This window comes from Oncorhynchus mykiss, chromosome 19 (genome assembly GCF_013265735.2).
Source record: "Oncorhynchus mykiss isolate Arlee chromosome 19, USDA_OmykA_1.1, whole genome shotgun sequence".
NCBI classification, from domain to species: Eukaryota; Metazoa; Chordata; class Actinopteri; order Salmoniformes; family Salmonidae; genus Oncorhynchus; species Oncorhynchus mykiss.
This window is the reverse complement of record NC_048583.1, coordinates 4,592,090-4,613,362: the sequence shown is the minus strand read 5'-3', so window position 1 is coordinate 4,613,362 and position 21,273 is coordinate 4,592,090. Positions and strand designations below refer to the sequence as shown.

The window sequence follows — 21,273 nt, the reverse complement described above, 5'->3', positions numbered from 1 at the left end:
GGAGTGTACGTGAGATAAGAAAAGACAGAATGTAGAGTTCCCATAACTTGTTTGGTGACCCGTTACTCTACTCACAGAACCAAGGTTACAGCCATAGCCCAGCATTTTCATGTCTGTATTTATTCAAATGGATACAACTGGAGAGTAACTTCAAAAGATACTCATAGTATCTCTGAATCTTTGTGACATTCCTCCTCCAGACCTGATTGGGTGTTAGAAGGCTCCATTACAGCTGCTTCACTTTGTCACGTTTCCTGTTAGGACCGGCCTGAATCGCAGACCCATAAATCTTCCTGAGTTAAAGAGTTACAACGGTCAACAGAATCATCTTAAATGGGATTTTCTTACATTTGCTTGTCTTTATTAATATTGCAGGTCTTCCGGTGTGACCATGCTGAATAAGAGGTTAGACACCACAGTGTATTTCACAACAGGAGGATTTCAAACCAAACCAAATAGAAGGGATGTTATATCCTCTAAATAATCACACTCTCTATCCACCACATCTACATATGTACTACATTTACTGTGTATACTTTATACGTTTATCCATTAGGTGAAGTAGTCAAATCAAGGGCAGGTATTTATGACATAAGCTACTGAAAGAATGTTCATGCTAGTGTTGAAGAGCAGCATGATTGAAGTTGGGCCGAATGCTGCACCTGTTGAGGCAGGTCTGCGGTTGTTGGGGCTGGGTCTTGTTCTGCCCACCTTGAGACTGGGCCTGGTTCTTCCCATGTTGAGGCTGGGCTGGGTTGTTGATGTTGGGCCAAATGCTACCCCTTTCGAGGCAGGTGTGTGAGTGTTGAGGCTGGGCTGGGGGTTTTGAGACTGGGCCTGGTACTACCCCTGTTGAGACAGGTCTGAGTGTTTTGAGGCTGGTCCAGGTGCTGCCCCTGTTTAGGCTGGGGCTGATGCTGGTGGCCCTGTTAGGCCCTGTGTGCAGGGGCCTCCCGCTCTATTGCCCTGTAGGGTGAAAGGAACAGTACACATAAATAGCAACACAAGAATATAGATGGCGAGAGTAAACAGTACCTGAACATATAGAAGAGCATGTAGGCACTCCGGGCTCTGGTCCTCAGCACAGTGGCTTCATTGGACATTGACACCTGGCTGTCGTTACAGCAGAACCAGTTTCCACTGGCATGCAATATGTCACTAATGTAGTGCCCTGTGGAACAAGGAAGACAGACTAGAGGTCAAGGGTCACGCTATTGTGGGTAATAGAGTGTTTCGTAACAGTTAAACAGGTCATTTGGGAGGTATTTTATCTGTTACATGTGTCAAGTTTTGAAATCAGAGATAAACAAATACACATGGCATTAAATTAGACATGCCTCTCCATTCTTTTCAATTAAATTGAGTAAACTCTAAACATATTGCAGTGCTTGTTGGGATGACACTTCACTCTGAAGCCTGCAGCCTTGCTAGCTTGGCCGAAATGGCTGTTGGAAGGTCTAATTATCACCTACCCCAGGGTTCCCCAAATGGCACCCCGCAGGACAAATTTGGTCCAAGGGTGATTTTATTTGGCCCCCTATGTTTTCTGTCCAAATAAAACGTAATTGTTAAAAGACTGTAAAAACACCAGCAAATCAGCTCCAAGTGATTTTCATTTTGGAAATCTGTTTCAAAGTATTCCCACGCACAATAAAGAGATATTTGTGGTTGTACACAAATGTAAGCAAGGTTTGAAATGAGTCAAATATTATATCTGTTTGGCGTTCCTACGGTATATTTGCAGTCTACAAATTATTTGTAATTTTGTTCCACACCCCTTCCCATCTGGCTAAGAAAGAAAATGGACCCGAGGCTGAATCTAGTTGATGATCCCTGGCCTTCACCCTCGATAATTTTCACTCCCTCAGCTTTGGGATGCTTGTGTATACGGCAGAGGCACACGTGAACATGCAAATTGAGATCCAAGGAGAAGGGAGTGATTTGGAATTCAGCTGATGTCATATGTATTGTGCATCTGCATGTGTGTTTGATGGTATTTACTTACCGGAGTTTGCGGAGCCTCCCAAATGAGAGACTACGCCAGTCAGCTGGTAGTAACCATTCACTGACTGTACTGGCTTCTGCTTCTGTAAGAAAACACATGTGATCATAGGATTCTCATTTCCTCTACAGTCCACCACACTGTCTACAGTCTACTACAGTACTAGTCTACTACAGGTCTACTACATCGTGTACTCTTCATAACTATCTCAGTGTTCTGTCATAACTTATTTTTCACTGGTTTCTCTCTCTCTCTCTCTCTCTCTCTCTCTCTCTCTCTCTCTCTCTCTCTCTCTCTCTCTCTCTATCTCTCTCTCTCTCTCTCTCTCTCTCTCTCTCTCTCTCCTCACCACTGAGGCTGTCAGCAGCACTTTCCCTGGTTCCTGCTCATTTGAATCTGAGGGATCAAATATACATATAAGGAGCTGTGAAAACGTGGTCACTTGTCTGAATTGCTCTGGACTAAAACAGCTCCCATACATCACTAAAGATGTCTGAGAAGCATTTTAAATTGCAGCTTCCAGCTTCTCTGTCAGCAGGACCGTTCTGGGAGTGGGTGGTTTGTGTGGTGTTGGAGCAAGAATAGTGTTATGGTGCCATGACCTACCTGAACAGCAGAGGGCGCTGTCTTTGGCCTCTCCAGGTGGTCTGGAGACTTGGCTGGCGAGGGTCTGGGGGATGGACCCCTGGATGCTGGGGGCCTGGTTGGTGAGGGCCTGTGGGCTGGCACTGTGCAGGTGTGGCACCATGTCCCCACAGAGGGTGGAGAGCCTCAGCTCCGAAGGAAACAAAAGAGGAGCCTCCAGCTTCTCCAACCCCCCAGGTCCTCCAAACCTCTTCAGATGCAGAACCAGCACACTGCCCAGAAAGAGAGAGGAAGAGAGATGAACAGACAGACAATGAAACCAGTCAACAAAATAACAGATGAGTGAAATTTGTTTGGCGGTGCTCACCTCTAAGTCCTACAACCTGCTCAGGAAGGTAACTACTCCTAAAGGCTCAGGACATTAAAAACTGCTAGTACTATGAGAGGTTATAAAGGGACAACTCACAGAGGCAGTGTGTGGAACTGCTCCACCTTTGAGGCTTGGAGGCCTTTACAGCCCTCACATGTGAATTCAACCTGTTCACTCTGGTTAGAAACAAAAGCATTACATAATGAATGATACCACTACAATAATAAGATAGCGTATTCTGAGGCAGTGGGCAGCTTGCCCTGGGTGTTAGTCTCTACATGCAGGGCTGAGCCCTAAGTGCTGACTTTGAAAGTGAGTGCTAGGCTGTTCAGCAAGGTGCGCTCAGGGCTGATGTCCAATGAGAGGTGGTTGTAGTCCTCTCTGGTAGACGACTCGCGCCCACAGCTTCAGAAGCAGGACAAAGAGAAGAAAAATGCATCAAGTCTGTTTCTGTTTCAGGTCTCTACAATGTTTCTGTTATGCCATGTGTTTTGTAATATTAATATATACTGTATATATATATATATATAGAAAGATCCTGTTCTCAGTAGATACATTACAACCAATGGGATCTCTTACCTGGTACATGTGCGCACCGACACAAGCTGGAACTCCAGCTGGGAAACAGGGCAGGTATAGTTCATCCCGAGTGTCTTCAGAATCATGCCCTCCTCCTTCAGCTGGCACAGCATATTGACAAGTAACTCGTGTGCGTCCTATGATGAGGAAGAGAAAGAAACACACCAAGATAAAAGCAAATTAAAAAGAGAAAATGAACCCTTGCAAGAAGAGCACTCGTACACAAGAGAGTAGTGCCTCAGTTACCTGTTGCGTGTCCCCCAGATACTTCAAATCGTATCCCGACAAGGAGTACTTGACCTTCCCCATGAGGTCTGCTTTTGAGGCCTGGTTTGCCACACTGTCAGGTAGACCTGAACGGTGCACATCAGACAGACACCTGTAGTGGAGACAGAGAGTAAGTTAGCAGCCGACTGAATGGTGTCAACCTACTGGCTTACGCCTGAAGAGGCAGATGAGTATATACAAATATGTTTTATCTAGTGGCACCCCATCATTAGAAATGTTTCATTCGATTTGATGCAATTTCACCTTTGAGGACGGACAATGAAGCCAAACAACAAAAATGTATTGTTTATTCTCCTAAGATATTTGGTTTGGATACTGCTCTCAATTCCAGAGCATTTTAAAAAACGACCAAATTTCCCACGGTAAGGTGGAATGTTCAGTCAATGAGCATTATGGGTAATGTAGTCATTCTACACTTTCCAAATTGGCCTACAAAATGCCTACATCATAATCAGTGTGTCATTGTTGTTCCTCTTGGTTATGAAGATTGCAAAAACAAAAAGAAACTGGAAAATAAACCATAAATACAATACACAGCAAAATATGAAGTGGTTAAGGTTAGGAAAAGGGTTAGGATTAGTGAAAGTGTTCTCCTAACCTGCTACGACAATCCCTTTCTGTAGAAGTGGCGTGAAAAGAGTGTCCCTTCTTTCATTTATGACCACAATTAATGGGTGTGTGGGGTGAGTGTCTGCTTTTGAGCCTTCCCTTACCTGAGCAGGTTGGAGAAGGGGGAGGAGCTCCAGAGTTGTTCCTGGTGCAGGATTTCCTTTGAGAAGGAAGGCAGGACCAGGAGGCACTGCAGGGTGGCGTTAAGGAAGCAAGTGTTGCCAATGTTAGGCAACCTGTGAAGAAGAAGCAGTCATCAGTACACACATAGAGATTAATCATAACCTTCACATCTCTATAAAGTGATGATAATGGCAGGGGATAAGGGATACATTATATTTAACACAAAGAAGTGGATGTCCTTTAGACCGAGATTGACATAATTCATGGGTTTATAAATATCTAATAAAAAGGACATGCTAGATAGTAAGCCTTATCCCCATAGTATATCAGACACTGATCTCTAAACAATAAAGAACTTATATTCAATGCATTTGCAGTGTGTTGTGGTTTACCCAAGAAGTTCCATGTTGACCAGTTCCCCCCGTTCTCCTCTGGCCCCCTGGGTCTCTTCTGACCCTCTGGTGGCTGAGCTGGTCCTGGGAAGAGTCATGCTTCTGGTGGCTGAGCTGGCCCTGGGAAGAGTCATGCTTCTGGTGGCTGAGCCTGGTCTCTGGGGCATTGGACTAGAGTGTTCCTGAAGAGACAGAGGTCTGGAGGAAGGAGAGAAACTGGTCTAACGCCTCCAACACATAGATATTATCACTCTACACAGTCTCTCTATTAAATACAGTACTGTACTATAAACACAGTCTGAGTAGTTATGCATGTACTGCTGTCCATATAAATGCAGTGTACCAAGTAGACCAGGCCAATAGGTTAGTACTCTCTTCATCCACTAGATGTAGACAGAAGAGGCTAAAACTACAGTTTCAGGAAAATAACTTTCTGGGACTGTGTTTACCAAGTGTCTCAGAGTAGGAGTCTGATCTAGGACCAGTTTTTCATTTTAGATCATAGATCAATGAATCAGATTATTATGGACAGAGAGGACCTGATCCTAGATTAGCACTCATACTGTTGATTAACACTGACCCTGGTCTGGTAGCACTAAACCCAACTCACCAAAGAGACTCTAGGATGGCACTGTACTTTATGTTTGGATTACCTGACTGTTGTGCCCTCCTGACTGGTGTCTCCATGACGGTCCAGAGGGTTGGTAGGAGAGGGAGAACTAGGGTGGGACACCACTGGAGAGGATTTCACTGGGGAAGGGTTTTTGGCAGGTGACCGGGGTACAGAGGGTTGTTTAGCAGGAGAGCAAGGCCGAGAGGAACATTTAACAGGAGAGGGAGGTGGATGGAGGGAGGAGAGTTGATCAGAGGGTGAGGGGTCAGAGGTAGCGGAGCCATTCCGTTCAGAACGGTCAGATGGAATTGGAGAGGGGGATGAAGTGCCCTTCTCCTTCTTCTTTCTTGTCTTCTGCTCCACATCAACTGAATTTGCTTTCTGACGTTTTTTCTGTTGACAAGAAAATGTGATAGTGCTAAATACTTCCCCGCCCCAGATCCCCAGCCAATGGAAGAGGGGGGTCATAAGAGTAGGAAGATGTTGGCCTAAATGGAGAATCATAGGGATCTATCCTAAACCTCAAATAACACAGTATAGACAGGTTACATTGAGTGACATTTGCAATAGCAGAACTTCATGTACATTTCATGTACACTTTTTACGTATTCGTCAATCAGAATGTAATTTTACTTTTATTCTTCCCACTAGGTTTAAGAGAAACATACTACTCCAGAATTATAGTAGTTGTTCATTGATTAAATGACCTGATTTCATACCTTTTTGCACCAGCAGAAACAAGCCATGTCGATAACCAATGAAGACTGATACATTTCCACATTAACCCATTGTTCAAATTGGCTTTAAGACCATTGTGATGTCATCGGTCATGTATGACACCACCACCTGGCAACCCAATCTATAACATTTTAAAATATATTGTTCAATGAACAAATATGTTTTATTGAAGAGCAAAGTTATGCAGTATACATACAATATTGTAGATAATATGCTCCATTGTATTCTTGTTTCTTTTTACATTCATTTTTTGTATGTTGTTTCATTAAACGTAGGACCACAATAAAGGCATTTTAAGTGCCTTCATCTTCATCTTCATAGGTTTTTGATAGCTTCCATGTTGTTTTTGGTTTGGTTATCGGTTTATTTAAATGCTAAATGCTTTTTCTCTTATTCACCAGCAGATGGACAAAGTGTTGGTTAAAAGAATGTGAACAGGTGGTAGAGATTTAGCCTAAACCTCAAACAACAATCCAGATTGGTTAGGGACAGTTTTCCGTATTCAATCTTGCCCTGAGGGCAGCTCTGTCTCAAGGACATAATGAATGTGATTGGTTCAATTAAAACTCAATGGTCAGTGGGCAGAGCTTACAGTGCCCAGTGCGTGTTAAATACACTTGCTAGGTGATAAATTGGTGTTGAATGGAAGGCATAACACAAGGTTGCTGGCATGAATTTTGTTTTCTAACCTCACTCCAACCCCTAAACAATTCTTCTTACCTAAACTTAACCCAACCCTAGCTAGAGTCCCAGGTCTGTTTAGTGCTGTCTTGCAAACTCCTACTAGCTAGAGTCCCAGGTCTGTTTAGTGCTGTCTTGTCAACTCCTACTAGCTAGAGTCCCAGGTCTGTTTAGTGCTGTCTTGCCAACTCCTACTAGCTAGAGTCCCAAGTCTGTTTAGTGCTGTCTTGTCAACTCCTACTAGCTAGAGTCCCAGGTATGTTTAGTGCTGTCTTGACAACTCCTATAGTGGTTCTTCCTCAAAAAGTTGCATCATACTGCAGCACAACTTGCGGGCTGCCGCAGAATTCTATGTCACATTATTTATTATTTAAGTGTCAGACATTGTTGCCATTAACGCTCGTTAGAGCTAGTTTGACCACCAGAGAGCATCTTTGAGAAACATTTGACCGTTTTTAATATGAAACTAATCGTTGGATAACAGATCTGCTCTTGGAACTCATTTACACACGTTGCTGTGTGTGTTTTCGACTCTCTCTCGCACAAACACACACATACACGCTCACCCTCTATAACCACTCTTTATATTTACAGTGGTGATGGACAGCTGGAGGCATTTTGTTGTGAATTGTGAAAACAAGCCAACCTAACTCAGAAATACATTTCACTGGTTGCCATTGTCAGGTGCGTGAATGAGGACCCAAAAGCGAATTAACAAAACAGAGTTTCTTTAATGACGAAACACACGTAGGCTCAGATGGACAGGCAGATTCCGACAGGACAGGACAAGGTTAGATGAACAGGCAGATTCCGACAGGACAGGACAAGGTTGCAGCAAACACGACGATAGTCTGGTTCAGGCATGAGTAACACAAACGAGAATCCGACAAAGACAGAAGCAGAAACAGAGAGAGATATAGAGACCTAATCAGAGGGAAAAAGGGAACAGGTGGGAAAAGGGGTGAACGAGGTAGTTAGAGAAGACAAGGAACAGCTGGGGGAAAGAGGGGAAGAAAAGGTAACCTAATACGACCAGCAGAGGGAGACAGGGTGAAGAGAAAGAACAGGAACAGGACACAACATGACAATACATGACAGTACCCCCCCACTCACCGAGCGCCTCCTGGCGCACTCGAGGAGGAAACCTGGCGGCAACGGAGGAAATCATCGATCAGCGAACGGTCCAGCACGTCCCGAGAGGGAACCCAACTCCTCTCCTCAGGACCGTACCCCTCCCAATCCACTAGGTACTGGTGACCACGGCCCCGAGGACGCATGTCCAAAATCTTACGGACCCTGTAGATAGGTGCGCCCTCGACAAGGATGGGGGGGGGGGGGGGAGACGAGCGGGGGCGCGAAGAACGGGCTTAACACAGGAGACATGGAAGACCGGGTGGACGCGACGAAGATATCGCGGAAGAAGTCGCACTGCGACAGGATTAATGATCTGAGAAATACGGAACGGACCAATGAACCGCGGGGTCAACTTGCGAGAAGCTGTCTTAAGGGGAAGGTTCTGAGTGGAGAGCCAAACTCTCTGACCGCGACAATATCTAGGACTCTTAGTTCTACGCTTATTAGCAGCTCTCACAGTCTGCACCCTATAACGGCAAAGTGCAGACCTGACCCTCTTCCAGGTGCGCTCGCAACGTTGGACAAAAGCCTGAGCGGAGGGGACGCTGGACTCGGCGAACTGAGATGAGAACAGCGGAGGCTGGTACCCGAGGCTACTCTGAAAAGGAGATAGCCCGGTCGCAGACGAAGGAAGCGAGTTGTGGGCGTATTCTGCCCAGGGGAGCTGTTCTGACCAAGACGCAGGGTTGCGAAAAGAAAGACTGCGTAAGATGCGACCAATAGTCTGATTGGCCCGTTCTGCTTGACCGTTAGACTGGGGGTGAAAGCCGGAAGAGAGACTGACGGAAGCCCCAATCAAACGGCAAAACTCCCTCCAAAATTGAGACGTGAATTGCGGACCTCTGTCCGAAACGACGTCTGACGGAAGGCCATGAATTCTGAAAACATTCTCGATGATGATTTGTGCCGTCTCTTTAGCAGAAGGAAGCTTAGCAAGGGGAATAAAATGAGCCGCCTTAGAGAACCTATCGACAACCGTAAGAATAACAGTCTTCCCCGCTGACGAAGGCAGTCCGGTGACAAAATCTAAGGCGATGTGAGACCACGGTCGAGAGGGAATGGGAAGCGGCCTGAGACGGCCGGCAGGAGGGGAGTCACCGGACTTAGTCTGCGCGCAGACCGAACAAGCAGCCACGAAACGACGCGTGTCATGCTCCCGGGTGGGCCACCAAAAACGCTGGCGAATGGAAGCAAGCGTACCCCGAACGCCAGGGTGGCCGGCTAACTTGGCAGAGTGAGCCCACTGAAGAACGGCCAGACGAGTAGGAACGGGAACGAAAAGAATGTTCCTAGGACAAGCGCGTGGCGACGGAGTGTGAGTGAGTGCTTGCTTTACCTGCCTCTCAATTCCCCAGACAGTCAACCCGACAACACGCCCCTCAGGGAGAATCCCCTCGGGGTCAGTGGAGGCTACTGAAGAACTGAAGAGACGAGATAAAGCATCAGGCTTGGTGTTCTTAGAGCCCGGACGATAAGAAATCACGAACTCGAAACGAGCGAAAAACAGCGCCCAGCGCGCCTGACGCGCATTAAGTCGTTTGGCAGAACGGATGTACTCAAGGTTCCTATGGTCAGTCCAAACGACAAAAGGAACGGTCGCCCCCTCCAACCACTGTCGCCATTCGCCTAGGGCTAAGCGGATGGCGAGCAGTTCGCGGTTTCCCACATCATAGTTACGTTCCGACGGCGACAGGCGATGAGAAAAATACGCGCAAGGGTGGACCTTGTCGTCAGAGAGGGAGCGCTGAGAAAGAATGGCTCCCACGCCCACCTCTGACGCGTCAACCTCGACAACGAACTGTCTAGAGATGTCAGGTGTAACAAGGATAGGTGCGGATGTAAAACGATTCTTGAGGAGATCAAAAGCTCCCTGGGCGGAAACGGACCACTTAAAGCACGTCTTGACAGAAGTAAGGGCTGTGAGAGGAGCTGCCACCTGACCGAAATTACGGATGAAACGACGATAGAAGTTCGCGAAGCCGAGAAAGCGCTGCAGCTCGACGCGTGACTTAGGGACGGGCCAATCAATGACAGCTTGGACCTTAGCGGGATCCATCTTAATGCCTTCAGCGGAAATAACAGAACCGAGAAATGTGACGGAGGAGGCATGAAAAGTGCACTTCTCAGCCTTCACAAAAAGACAATTCTCTAAAAGGCGCTGGAGGACACGTCGAACGTGCTGAACATGAATTTGGAGTGACGGTGAAAAAAATCAGGATATCGTCAAGGTAAACGAAAACAAAGATGTTCAGCATGTCTCTCAGGACATCATTGACTAATGCCTGAAAGACAGCTGGAGCGTTAGCGAGGCCGAAAGGAAGAACCCGGTATTCAAAGTGCCCTAACGGAGTGTTAAACGCCGTCTTCCACTCGTCCCCCTCCCTGATGAGCACGAGATGGTAAGCGTTACGAAGGTCCAACTTAGTGAAAAACCTGGCTCCCTGCAGGATCTCGAAGGCTGAAGACATAAGAGGAAGCGGATAACGATTCTTCACTGTTATGTCATTCAGCCCTCGATAATCTATGCAGGGGCGCAGGGACCCGTCCTTCTTCTTAACAAAAAAAACCCCCGCTCCGGCGGGAGAGGAGGAGGGGACTATGGTACCGGCGGCAAGAGCTACAGACAAATAATCTTCGAGAGCCTTACGTTCGGGAGCCGACAGAGAGTATAGTCTACCCCGGGGGGGAGTGGTTCCCGGAAGGAGATCAATACTACAATCATACGACCGGTGTGGAGGAAGAGAGGTGGCCCTGGACCGACTGAACACCGTGCGCAGATCGTGATATTCCTCCGGCACCCCTGTCAAATCACCAGGCTCCTCCTGTGAAGAAGAGACAGAGGAAACAGGAGGGACAGCAGACATTAAACATTTCACATGACAAGAGACGTTCCAGGAGAGGATAGAATTACTAGACCAATTAATAGAAGGATTATGACAAACTAGCCAGGGATGGCCCAAAACAACAGGTGTAAAAGGTGAATGAAAAATTAAAAAAGAAATGGTTTCGCTATGATTACCAGAGACAGTGAGGGTTAAAGGTAGCGTCTCACGCTGAATCCTGGGGAGAGGACTACCATCCAAGGCGAACAAGGCCGTGGGCTCCCTTAACTGTCTGAGAGGAATGTCATGTTCCCGAGCCCAGGTCTCGTCCATAAAACAGCCCTCCGCCCCAGAGTCTATCAAGGCACTGCAGGAAGCTGACGAACCGGTCCAGCGTAGATGGACCGACAAGGTAGTGCAGGATCTTGAAGGAGAGACAGGAGTAGTAGCGCTCACCAGTAGCCCTCCGCTTACTGATGAGCTCTGGCTTTTACTGGACATGAAGTGACAAAATGACCAGCGGAACCGCAATAGAGACAGAGGTGGTTGGTGATTCTCCGTTCTCTCTCTTTAGTCGAGATGCGGATACCTCCCAGCTGCATAGGCTCAGCACCCGAGCCGGCAGAGGAAGATGGTAGTGATGCGGAGAGGGGGGCAACGGAGAACGCGAGCTCCTTTCCACGAGCTCGGTGACGAAGATCAACCCGTCGCTCTATGCGAATAGCGAGTTCAATCAAGGAATCCACGCTGGAAGGAACCTCCCGGGAGAGAATCTCATCCTTTACCTCCGCGCGGAGACCCTCCAGAAAACGAGCGAGCAAAGCCGGCTCGTTCCAGTCACTGGAGGCAGCAAGAGTGCGAAACTCAATAGAGTAGTCTGTTATGGATCGATTACCTTGACATAGGGAAGACAGGACCCTGGAAGCCTCCTCCCCAAAAACAGATCGATCAAAAACCCGTATCATCTCCTCCTTAAAGTCCTGATACTGGTTAGTACACTCAGCCCTTGCCTCCCAGATTGCCGTGCCCCACTCACGAGCCCGTCCAGTAAGGAGAGATATGACGTAGGCGATACGAGCAGTGCTCCTGGAGTAAGTGTTGGGCTGGAGAGAAAACACAATATCACACTGGGTGAGGAACGAGCGGCATTCAGTGGGCTCCCCAGAGTAACACGGCGGGTTATTGATTCTGGGCTCCGGAGATTCGAAAGCCCTGGAAGTGGCCGGTGGATCGAGGCGGAGATGGTGAACCTGTTCTGTGAGGTTGGAGACTTGGGCGGCCAGGGTCTCAACGGCATGTCGAGCAGCAGACAATTCCTGCTCGTGTCTGCCTAGCATCGCTCCCTGGATCTCGACGGCTGAGTGGAGAGGATCCGAAGTCGCTGGGTCCATTCTTGGTCGGATTCTTCTGTCAGGTGCGTGAATGAGGACCCAAAAGCGAATTAACAAAACAGAGTTTCTTTAATGACGAAACACACGTAGGCTCAGATGGACAGGCAGATTCCGACAGGACAGGACAAGGTTAGATGAACAGGCAGATTCCGACAGGACAGGACAAGGTTGCAGCAAACACGACGATAGTCTGGTTCAGGCATGAGTAACACAAACGAGAATCCGACAAAGACAGAAGCAGAAACAGAGAGAGATATAGAGACCTAATCAGAGGGAAAAAGGGAACAGGTGGGAAAAGGGGTGAACGAGGTAGTTAGAGAAGACAAGGAACAGCTGGGGGAAAGAGGGGAAGAAAAGGTAACCTAATACGACCAGCAGAGGGAGACAGGGTGAAGAGAAAGAACAGGAACAGGACACAACATGACAATACATGACAGCCATGGTGAATAACCCAATAATAATTGGTTGGACACATGAAAGGAAACAAAGAGTTTCAAAATGAAAATACTTGCAGATCAATTCAGATCAACAAATTACAATAGTAGATCTAATTACATTTAGAGGATTCTAAATTCATATCTAATGGGCTTTTATACAATGATAATGCAGGGATAATAATACATTCATTTATTTGTAGGGGTTGGGCAAATCTGGTTTTATAGTACTTAAGCATTGAATACATGGAAGTTTGCCCATTTAGGCCTTTAGGCTACACTTTACAATAGGACTCATCTCTGACTGCCTGCAACATCTACAGTGGTACAATATAAATATATTTTTGAATGACTTTTTAAAAATGTATATGTTTATTAAGTTGTCTTGCTTTTCTCAGAGCAGCACAAAACGGTAATGAAATAGTTGACCATACGCAGGTAGGCTTTTGCTTCAAATCCTATTGTAACAATTGGATGACATTGGGAGTTTCAGTAAGCAACAATTTGTTGCCTTCATTAGCCTACTTTATTCTTAAAATAACTCCAGCACATAAAAGAGAAAGGAGCCTTAATTAATTAAACAATAAAGTGATTTAATTCACAAATGCATTTGACTGTACTTAATATTGGCCATCAACCAGAAACACACCGTGGTAGAAACATGTTATTGATTATTCTTTTATTTTTTACTATTTCAAAATGCACACGTTTAATAAGCTACTATGCAGTCTGACAATTAAACATAGCCCACAGTACATAGTAAACATAGCCCACAGTACATAGTAAACATGGCCCACAGTACATAGTAAACATAGCCCACAGTACATAGTAAACATAGCCCACAGTACATAGTAAACATAGCCCACAGTACATAGTAAACATAGCCCACAGTACATAGTAAACATAGCCCACAGTACATAGTAAACATAGCCCACAGTACATAGTAAACATAGCCCACAGTACATAGTAAACATGGCCCACAGTACATAGTAAAAATCTGTTGTTCTGTCCCTGAACAAGGCAGTTAACCCACTGTTCCTAGGACATCATTGCAAATAAGAATTTGTTCTTAAATGACTTGCCTAGTTAAATAAAATATACAAGTATCTGTTTCTGCAAATAATGAGTGATACTGATTCACGTGCACCTTCATCAGATGAGCAGAATGGTACTGCTCTGCGCCCCCATTGATTGTGGTGTCCTATAATAGAAATGGTAGATCAATTAAGAATGAAAAGTGACTCCAACACACGAATTCTGCATAATGAAACGTGTTTTAAGAATGTAGCAAAACTAACCGCTTTCATGGGAACCATGTGTTTTATCGGTGTGGCCCGTTGTCCAGCCCTTTGTCCACCGATCTCCATGGATGGTTGTCGGCATGGTTGTTTGCTCTGCAAAAACACATTCATGTTTTTAGTACACAAGTATTGATTGTATTACACAGTATGCCTACACATGGACAGACTATATAAAAAAAAAATAAGTAAATGCATTGAAACCAAAAAAACTTTAGTTTTGGTGATCCTCTCAGCTCTGGCTCATTTTCTCAAGTCCTCTTGTGGGTACAGTCCTACCCCTGGAACATATAGCACCATAGAATGGGTGGAGTTTGGGGCAGGTAGAAGAGTACTGGAAAGGTGTGACTTTCAGGTTACTATAGGCCATACAGTGCCTTGCGAAAGTATTCGGCCCCCTTGAACTTTGCGACCTTTTGCCACATTTCAGGCTTCAAACATATAGATATAAAACTGTATTTTTTTGTGAAGAATCAACAACAAGTGGGACACAATCATGAAGTGGAACGACATTTATTGGATATTTCAAACTTTTTTAACAAATCAAAAACTGAAAAATTGGGCGTGCAAAATGATTCAGCCCCTTAAGTTAATACTTTGTAGCGCCACCTTTTGCTGCGATTACAGCTGTAAGTCGCTTGGGGTATGTCACTATCAGTTTTGCACATCGAAAGACTGACATTTTTTCCCATTCCTCCTTGCAAAACAGCTCGAGCTCAGTGAGGTTGGATGGAGAGCATTTGTGAACAGCAGTTTTCAGTTCTTTCCACAGATTCTCGATTGGATTCAGGTCTGGACTTTGACTTGGCCATTCTAACACCTGGATATGTTTATTTTTGAACCATTCCATTGTAGATTTTGCTTTATGTTTTGGATCATTGTCTTGTTGGAAGACAAATCTCCTTCCCAGTCTCAGGTCTTTTGCAGACTCCATCAGGTTTTCTTCCAGAATGGTCCTGTATTTGGCTCCATCCATCTTCCCATCAATTTTAACCATCTTCCCTGTCCCTGCTGAAGAAAAGCAGGCCCAAACCATGATGCTGCCACCACCATGTTTGACAGTGAGGATGGTGTGTTCAGCTGTGTTGCTTTTACGCCAAACATAACGTTTTGCATTGTTGCCAAAAAGTTCAATTTTGGTTTCATCTGACCAGAGCACCTTCTTCCACATGTTTGGTGTGTCTACCAGGTGGCTTGTGGCAAACTTTAAACGACACTTTTTATGGATATCTTTAAGAAATGGCTTTCTTCTTGCCACTCTTCCATAAAGGCCAGATTTGTGCAATATACGACTGATTGTTGTCCTATGGACAGAGTCTCCCACCTCAGCTGTAGATCTCTGCAGTTCATCCAGAGTGATCATGGGCCTCTTGGCTGCATCTCTGATCAGTCTTCTCCTTGTATGAGCTGAAAGTTTAGAGGGACGGCCAGGTCTTGGTAGATTTGCAGTGGTCTGATACTCCTTCCATTTCAATATTATCGCTTGCACAGTGCTCCTTGGGATGTTTAAAGCTTGGGAAATCTTTTTGTATCCAAATCCGGCTTTAAACTTCTTCACAACAGTATCTCGGACCTGCCTGGTGTGTTCCTTGTTCTTCATGATGCTCTCTGCGCTTTTAACGGACCTCTGAGACTATCACAGTGCAGGTGCATTTATACGGAGACTTGATTACACACAGGTGGATTGTATTTATCATCATTAGTCATTTAGGTCAACATTGGATCATTCAGAGATCCTCACTGAACTTCTGGAGTGAGTTTGCTGCACTGAAAGTAAAGGGGCTGAATAATTTTGCACGCCCAATTTTTCCGTTTTTGATTTGTTAAAAAGGTTTGAAATATCCAATAAATGTCGTTCCACTTCATGATTGTGTCCCACTTGTTGTTGATTCTTCACAAAAAAATAGTTTTATATCTTTGTTTGAAGCCTGAAATGTGGCAAAAGGTCGCAAAGTTCAAGGGGGCCGAATACTTTCGCAAGGCACTGTAAGTATACAGCAGATCGCCGACTGTCCTCACTTTGATCATGCTGTTAGAACATACTGTAACACCATGACCAGGATCTCTATTCATTTAAGTGAGCAGATTGGGGCTTTCAGGGGGAACAGACAATCTACTGGAGACATTTCAAAAATACTGGTAGACTTTAGGATTTTTGTCATGTCATCCAGGTCAGGATAACCAATTATTTATACAAAGTACTAACCCTGACTCTCGTTTTTTAAGTGTTCAGAGGTCTCGGTCTATATATTCCTGGTGGGTTTTTTTCACAAACAATGCTTATTTTATTTAAACGCTCTTCACACACCATGCTTACTTGAGACCAAAACTAGGGATCAATTGTAAAGTCGTGCAAGTTGGGGGAATTTTCAGCCTACATTAGCCGGGCTATGAAGAGTCTATTCTCCTGCTAATATTTCATCATGGGTGGATGGCTTCTTTTGTATTCCAATGTATTGAATGAATGTATTAATTGCTGTAATTTATCATTCTCATTCTCAAAGGTGAGTTCACAATCTCATTTTCATGTTCATGTTTAAAAAATATTGATATTTTGGAGATGATTTTGTTTTCAAATAACTGAAAATGTGCGGTTTTAATTTGATTAAAGGGGAAAAGGCCATTCATGAACATGGGGTTAGACAATAGGCCCTTTTAATTTTGTCTGGCTTCCCATTCCAAATCAAATGGAATATTTTTTCTCTTATAATTTACAGGTCGCTAGGTGTAGGCAATACCATAAACAAGTAGGTAAACTGTGATATGACTAAAGAGTTAATCAGGGTGATTCTTCCACAAATAGACAGGTATTTTCATCAAGTACAGGAGATGGAGTTCCTCACAGGTGTGCCTGGCATGGATTGTGACTCAATCTCATTCCTCGCCATTTTTATTATATTGAACTTGGCAAGTCAGTTAAGAACAAATTCTTATTTTCAATGACAGCCTAGGAACAGTGGGTTAACTGCCTTGTTCAGGGGCAGATCAACAGAATTTTACCTTGTCAGCTCAGGGATTTGATCTTGCAACCTTTCGGTTACTAGTCCAACGCTCTAACCTCTAGGATACCTGCCACCCCATGACTCTCTGCATGAATCTCCGACCAATGCCGCCTGACTCTCCGCTAATGACGTGACACTCCGCCAATAATTACATTTAGAGGACTGGAAGATTCTAAATTAATATCTAAGCAACATTTTTTGTTGGGGCAAATCTGATCTGTGAGAATTCTGTGTATTTTTGGGGTGTGCGTGCAGGACAGAGAAATAGCAATTCCTACACTATTGTTCTAAATTCAATCACCTTCTTCAATAGGGGCACAAGGAGAACCAGATGCAGACACAGGAGGCAGATGGTTCGAGCCCAATATATTTATTAACAATCCAAAGGGGGAAGGCAAGATAATAGTCATGGACAAGCAAAAGGTCAAAACCAGTTCAGAGATCCAGAGGTACAGAATGGCGGCAGGCTCGAGGTCAGGGCAGACAGAATGGTCAGGCAGGCGGGAATGGAGTCCAGAAAACAGGCAAAGGTCAAAACCAGTTCAGAGATCCAGAGGTCTATACCGCCCATTCAATGACAGCATTAATTCAGGTAGAGACACATTAGGGGTTGGGACCCAAAAGAATAATAAGTGCAGGGAGAAGACACAGGTACAGACGTATATAAGAGTTGAGGTTAGAAGTAGAAGTTACTGTATTTGAGCACACTCACACTCGCACACGCACACGCACACACACACACACACACACACACACACACACACACACACACACACACACACACACACACACACACACATAACAGGTGAGATTACCCTGTAGTACTATATCTTTCTTTGTCCCAATCCTGGATGAAACAGTAAAACACATTACCAAAGATCTTTAATCATTTGTGATTCAGTACATGTTCAGTGGTGGGAGAGACCCTCTGGAGTTGCTGCACTGCTGTGTGTTCTCCTACTGGCTGGGATCATAGGCCTGTCTGTCTACTCTGAGTTTAGTATGTTGTCACTGAGACTTCAGTTGCCTACTTAATTATTATTACTCATTAATGGTGTTTTTGTTACATGTTTGATTAACATTTTCCTTTATACAGATGGAGTCACTGTTGATCATGACTCAGAGAGACCAGCTACAGACCAGTTACAACAACCTGACTAAAGAGAGAGGCCAGCTACAGTCCAGTTACAACATCCTGACTAAAGAGAGAAACCAGCTACAGACCAGTTACAACAACCTGACTAAAGAGAGAGACCAGCTACAGACCAGTTACAACATCCTGACTAAAGAGAGAGGCCAGCTACAGTCCAGTTACAACATCCTGACTGAATAGAGAGACCAACTTCAGACCAGTTACAACAACCTGACTGAATAGAGAGACCAGCTTCAGACCAGTTACAACAACTTGACTGAATAGAGAGACCAGCTACAGACCAGTTACAACAACCTGACCGAATAGACAGACCAGCTACAGACCAGTTACAATAACCTGACTGAATAGAGAGACCAGCTACAGACCAGTTACAACAACCTGACCGAATAGACAGACCAGCTACAGACCAGTTACAATAACCTGACTGAATAGAGAGACCAGCTTCAGACCAGTTACAGCAACCTGACTAAAGCGAGAGACCAGCTAGAGACCAGATACAACAACCTGACTGAATAGAGAGACCAGCTTCAGACCAGTTACAACAACCTGACCGAATAGACAGACCAGCTACAGACCAGTTACAACAACCTGACTGAATAGAGAGACCAGCTTCAGACCAGTTACAACAACCTGACCGAATAGACAGACCAGCTACAGACCAGTTACAACAACCTGACTGAATAGAGAGACCAGCTTCAGACCAGTTACAGCGACCTGACTGAATAGAGAGACAAGCTTCAGACCAGTTACAACAACCTGACTGAAGAGAGAGACCAGTTAGAGACCAGATACAACAACCTGACTAAAGTGAGAGACCAGCTTCAGACCAGTTACAACAACCTGACTGAATAGAGAGACCAGCTACAGACCAGTTACAGCAACCTGACTAAAGAGAGAGACAAGCTTCAGACCAGTTACAACAACCTGACTGAATAGAGAGACCAGCTTCAGACCAGTTACAACAACCTGAATAAATAGAGAGACCAGTTACAGACCAGATACAACAACCTGAATAAATAGAGAGACCAGTTGCAGATCAGATACAACAACCTGAATAAAGAAAGAGAGCAGTTACAGACCAGATACAACAACCTGACTAAAGTGAGAGACCAGCGTCAGACCAGTTACAACAACCTGACTGAATAGAGAGACCAGCTTCAGACCAGTTACAACAACTTGACTGAATAGAGAGACCAGTTAGAGACCAGATACAACAACCTGACTAAAGTGAGAGACCAGCTTCAGACCATTTACAACAACCTGACTGAATAGAGAGACCAGCTACAGACCAGTTACAACAACCTGACTAAAGAGAGAGGCCAGCTACAGTCCAGTTACAACATCCTGACTAAAGAGAGAAACCAGCTACAGACCAGTTACAGCAACCTGCCTAAAGAGAGAGACCAGCTACAGACCAGTTACAACAACCTGACTAAAGAGAGAGGCCAGCTACAGTCCAGTTACAACATCCTGAGTAAAGAGAGAAACCAGCTACAGACCAGTTACAACAACCTGACTAAAGAGAGAGACCAGCTACAGACCAGTTACAACATCCTGACTAAAGAGAGAGGCCAGCTACAGACCAGTTACAACATCCTGACTGAATAGAGAGACCAGCTTCAGACCAGTTACAACAACCTGACTGAATAGAGAGACCAGCTTCAGACCAGTTACAACAACTTGACTGAATAGAGAGACCAGCTACAGACCAGTTACAACAACCTGACCGAATAGACAGACCAGCTACAGACCAGTTACAATAACCTGACTGAATAGAGAGACCAGCTTCAGACCAGTTACAACAACCTGACTGAATAGACAGACCAGCTACAGACCAGTTACAGCAACCTGACTAAAGCGAGAGACCAGCTACAGACCAGATACAACAACCTGACTGAATAGAGAGACCAGCTTCAGACCAGTTACAACAATCTGACCGAATAGACAGACCAGCGTCAGACCAGTTACAACAACCTGACTGAATAGAGAGACCAGCTACAGACCAGTTACAACAACTTGACTGAATAGAGAGACCAGTTAGAGACCAGATACAACAACCTGACTAAAGTGAGAGACCAGCTTCAGACCATTTACAACAACCTGACTGAATAGAGAGACCAGCTACAGACCCGTTACAACAACCTGACTAAAGAGAGAGGCCAGCTACAGTCCAGTTACAACATCCTGACTAAAGAGAGAAACCAGCTACAGACCAGTTACAACAACCTGACTAAAGAGAGAGACCAGCTACAGACCAGTTACAACAACCTGACTAAAGAGAGAGGCCAGCTACAGTCCAGTTACAACATCCTGACTAAAGAGAGAAAGCAGCTACAGACCAGTTACAACATCCTGACTAAAGAGAGAGGCCAGCTACAGACCAGTTACAACATCCTGACTGAATAGAGAGACTAGCTTCAGACCAGTTACAACAACCTGACTGAATAGAGAGACCAGCTTCAGACCAGTTACAACAACTTGACTGAATAGAGAGGCCAGCTACAGACCAGTTACAACAACCTGACCGAATAGACAGACCAGCTACAGACCAGTTACAATAACCTGACTGAATAGAGAGACCAGCTTCAGACCAGTTACAACAACCTGACTGAATAGACAGACCAGCTACAGACCAGTTACAGCAACCTGACTAAAGCGAGAGACCAGCTACAGACCAGATACAACAACCTGACTGAATAGAGAGACCAGCTTCAGACCAGTTACAACAACCTGACCGAATAGACAGACCAGCTACAGACCAGTTACAACAACCTGACTGAATAGAGAGACCAGCTTCAGACCAGTTACAACAACCTGACCGAATAGACAGACCAGCTACAGACCAGTTACAACAACCTGACTGAATAGAGAGACCAGCTTCAGACCAGTTACAGCAACCTGACTGAATAGAGAGACAAGTTTCAGGCCAGTTACAACAACCTGACTGAAGAGAGAGACCAGTTAGAGACCAGATACAACAACCTGACTAAAGTAAGAGACCAGCTTCAGACCAGTTACAACAACCTGACTGAATAGAGAGACCAGCTACAGACCAGTTA

General features: G+C 45.1%; 2 protein-coding genes across 2 annotated transcripts; one reads left to right on the top strand and one right to left on the bottom strand.

Annotated features, from left to right (window-relative positions):
• Positions 1–3,099: 3,099 nt before the first annotated feature.
• On the bottom strand, positions 3,100–7,666 carry LOC110534951 (ubiquitin carboxyl-terminal hydrolase 37-like). The gene is made up of 7 exons (XM_036953994.1): positions 7,547–7,666; positions 5,602–5,954; positions 4,949–5,146; positions 4,538–4,669; positions 3,783–3,915; positions 3,537–3,673; positions 3,100–3,362 (listed from the first exon to the last, which is right to left on the bottom strand). Exons 3-7 carry the CDS (start codon positions 5,113–5,115, stop codon positions 3,251–3,253), a joined length of 681 nt encoding a protein of 226 aa, XP_036809889.1. The 5' UTR covers positions 5,116–5,146; positions 5,602–5,954; positions 7,547–7,666; the 3' UTR covers positions 3,100–3,250.
• Positions 7,667–18,274: 10,608 nt separating this feature from the next.
• LOC118941537 (translation initiation factor IF-2-like) lies at positions 18,275–20,461 on the top strand (the record flags this gene model as incomplete). Its single annotated transcript, XM_036955466.1, has 3 exons — positions 18,275–18,385; positions 19,496–19,789; positions 20,384–20,461. Coding segments are annotated over 3 exons (483 nt in total), but the record flags the coding sequence as incomplete, so codon positions are not given.
• Between the last annotated feature and the right edge of the window lie 812 nt (positions 20,462–21,273).

Excerpts from the sequence above, each read along its gene's own strand:
- LOC110534951 (XM_036953994.1), bottom strand. The coding sequence starts at position 5,115 with ATGCCCCAGAGACCAGGCTCAGCCACCAGAAGCATGACTCTTCCCAGG. Across the intron at positions 3,674-3,782 it reads ATCTGGGGGACACGCAACAG|GACGCACACGAGTTACTTGT; the intron begins GTAACTGAGGCA and ends TCCTCATCATAG. Across the intron at positions 3,363-3,536 it reads TCGGTGCGCACATGTACCAG|CTGTGGGCGCGAGTCGTCTA; the intron begins GTAAGAGATCCC and ends CTGCTTCTGAAG.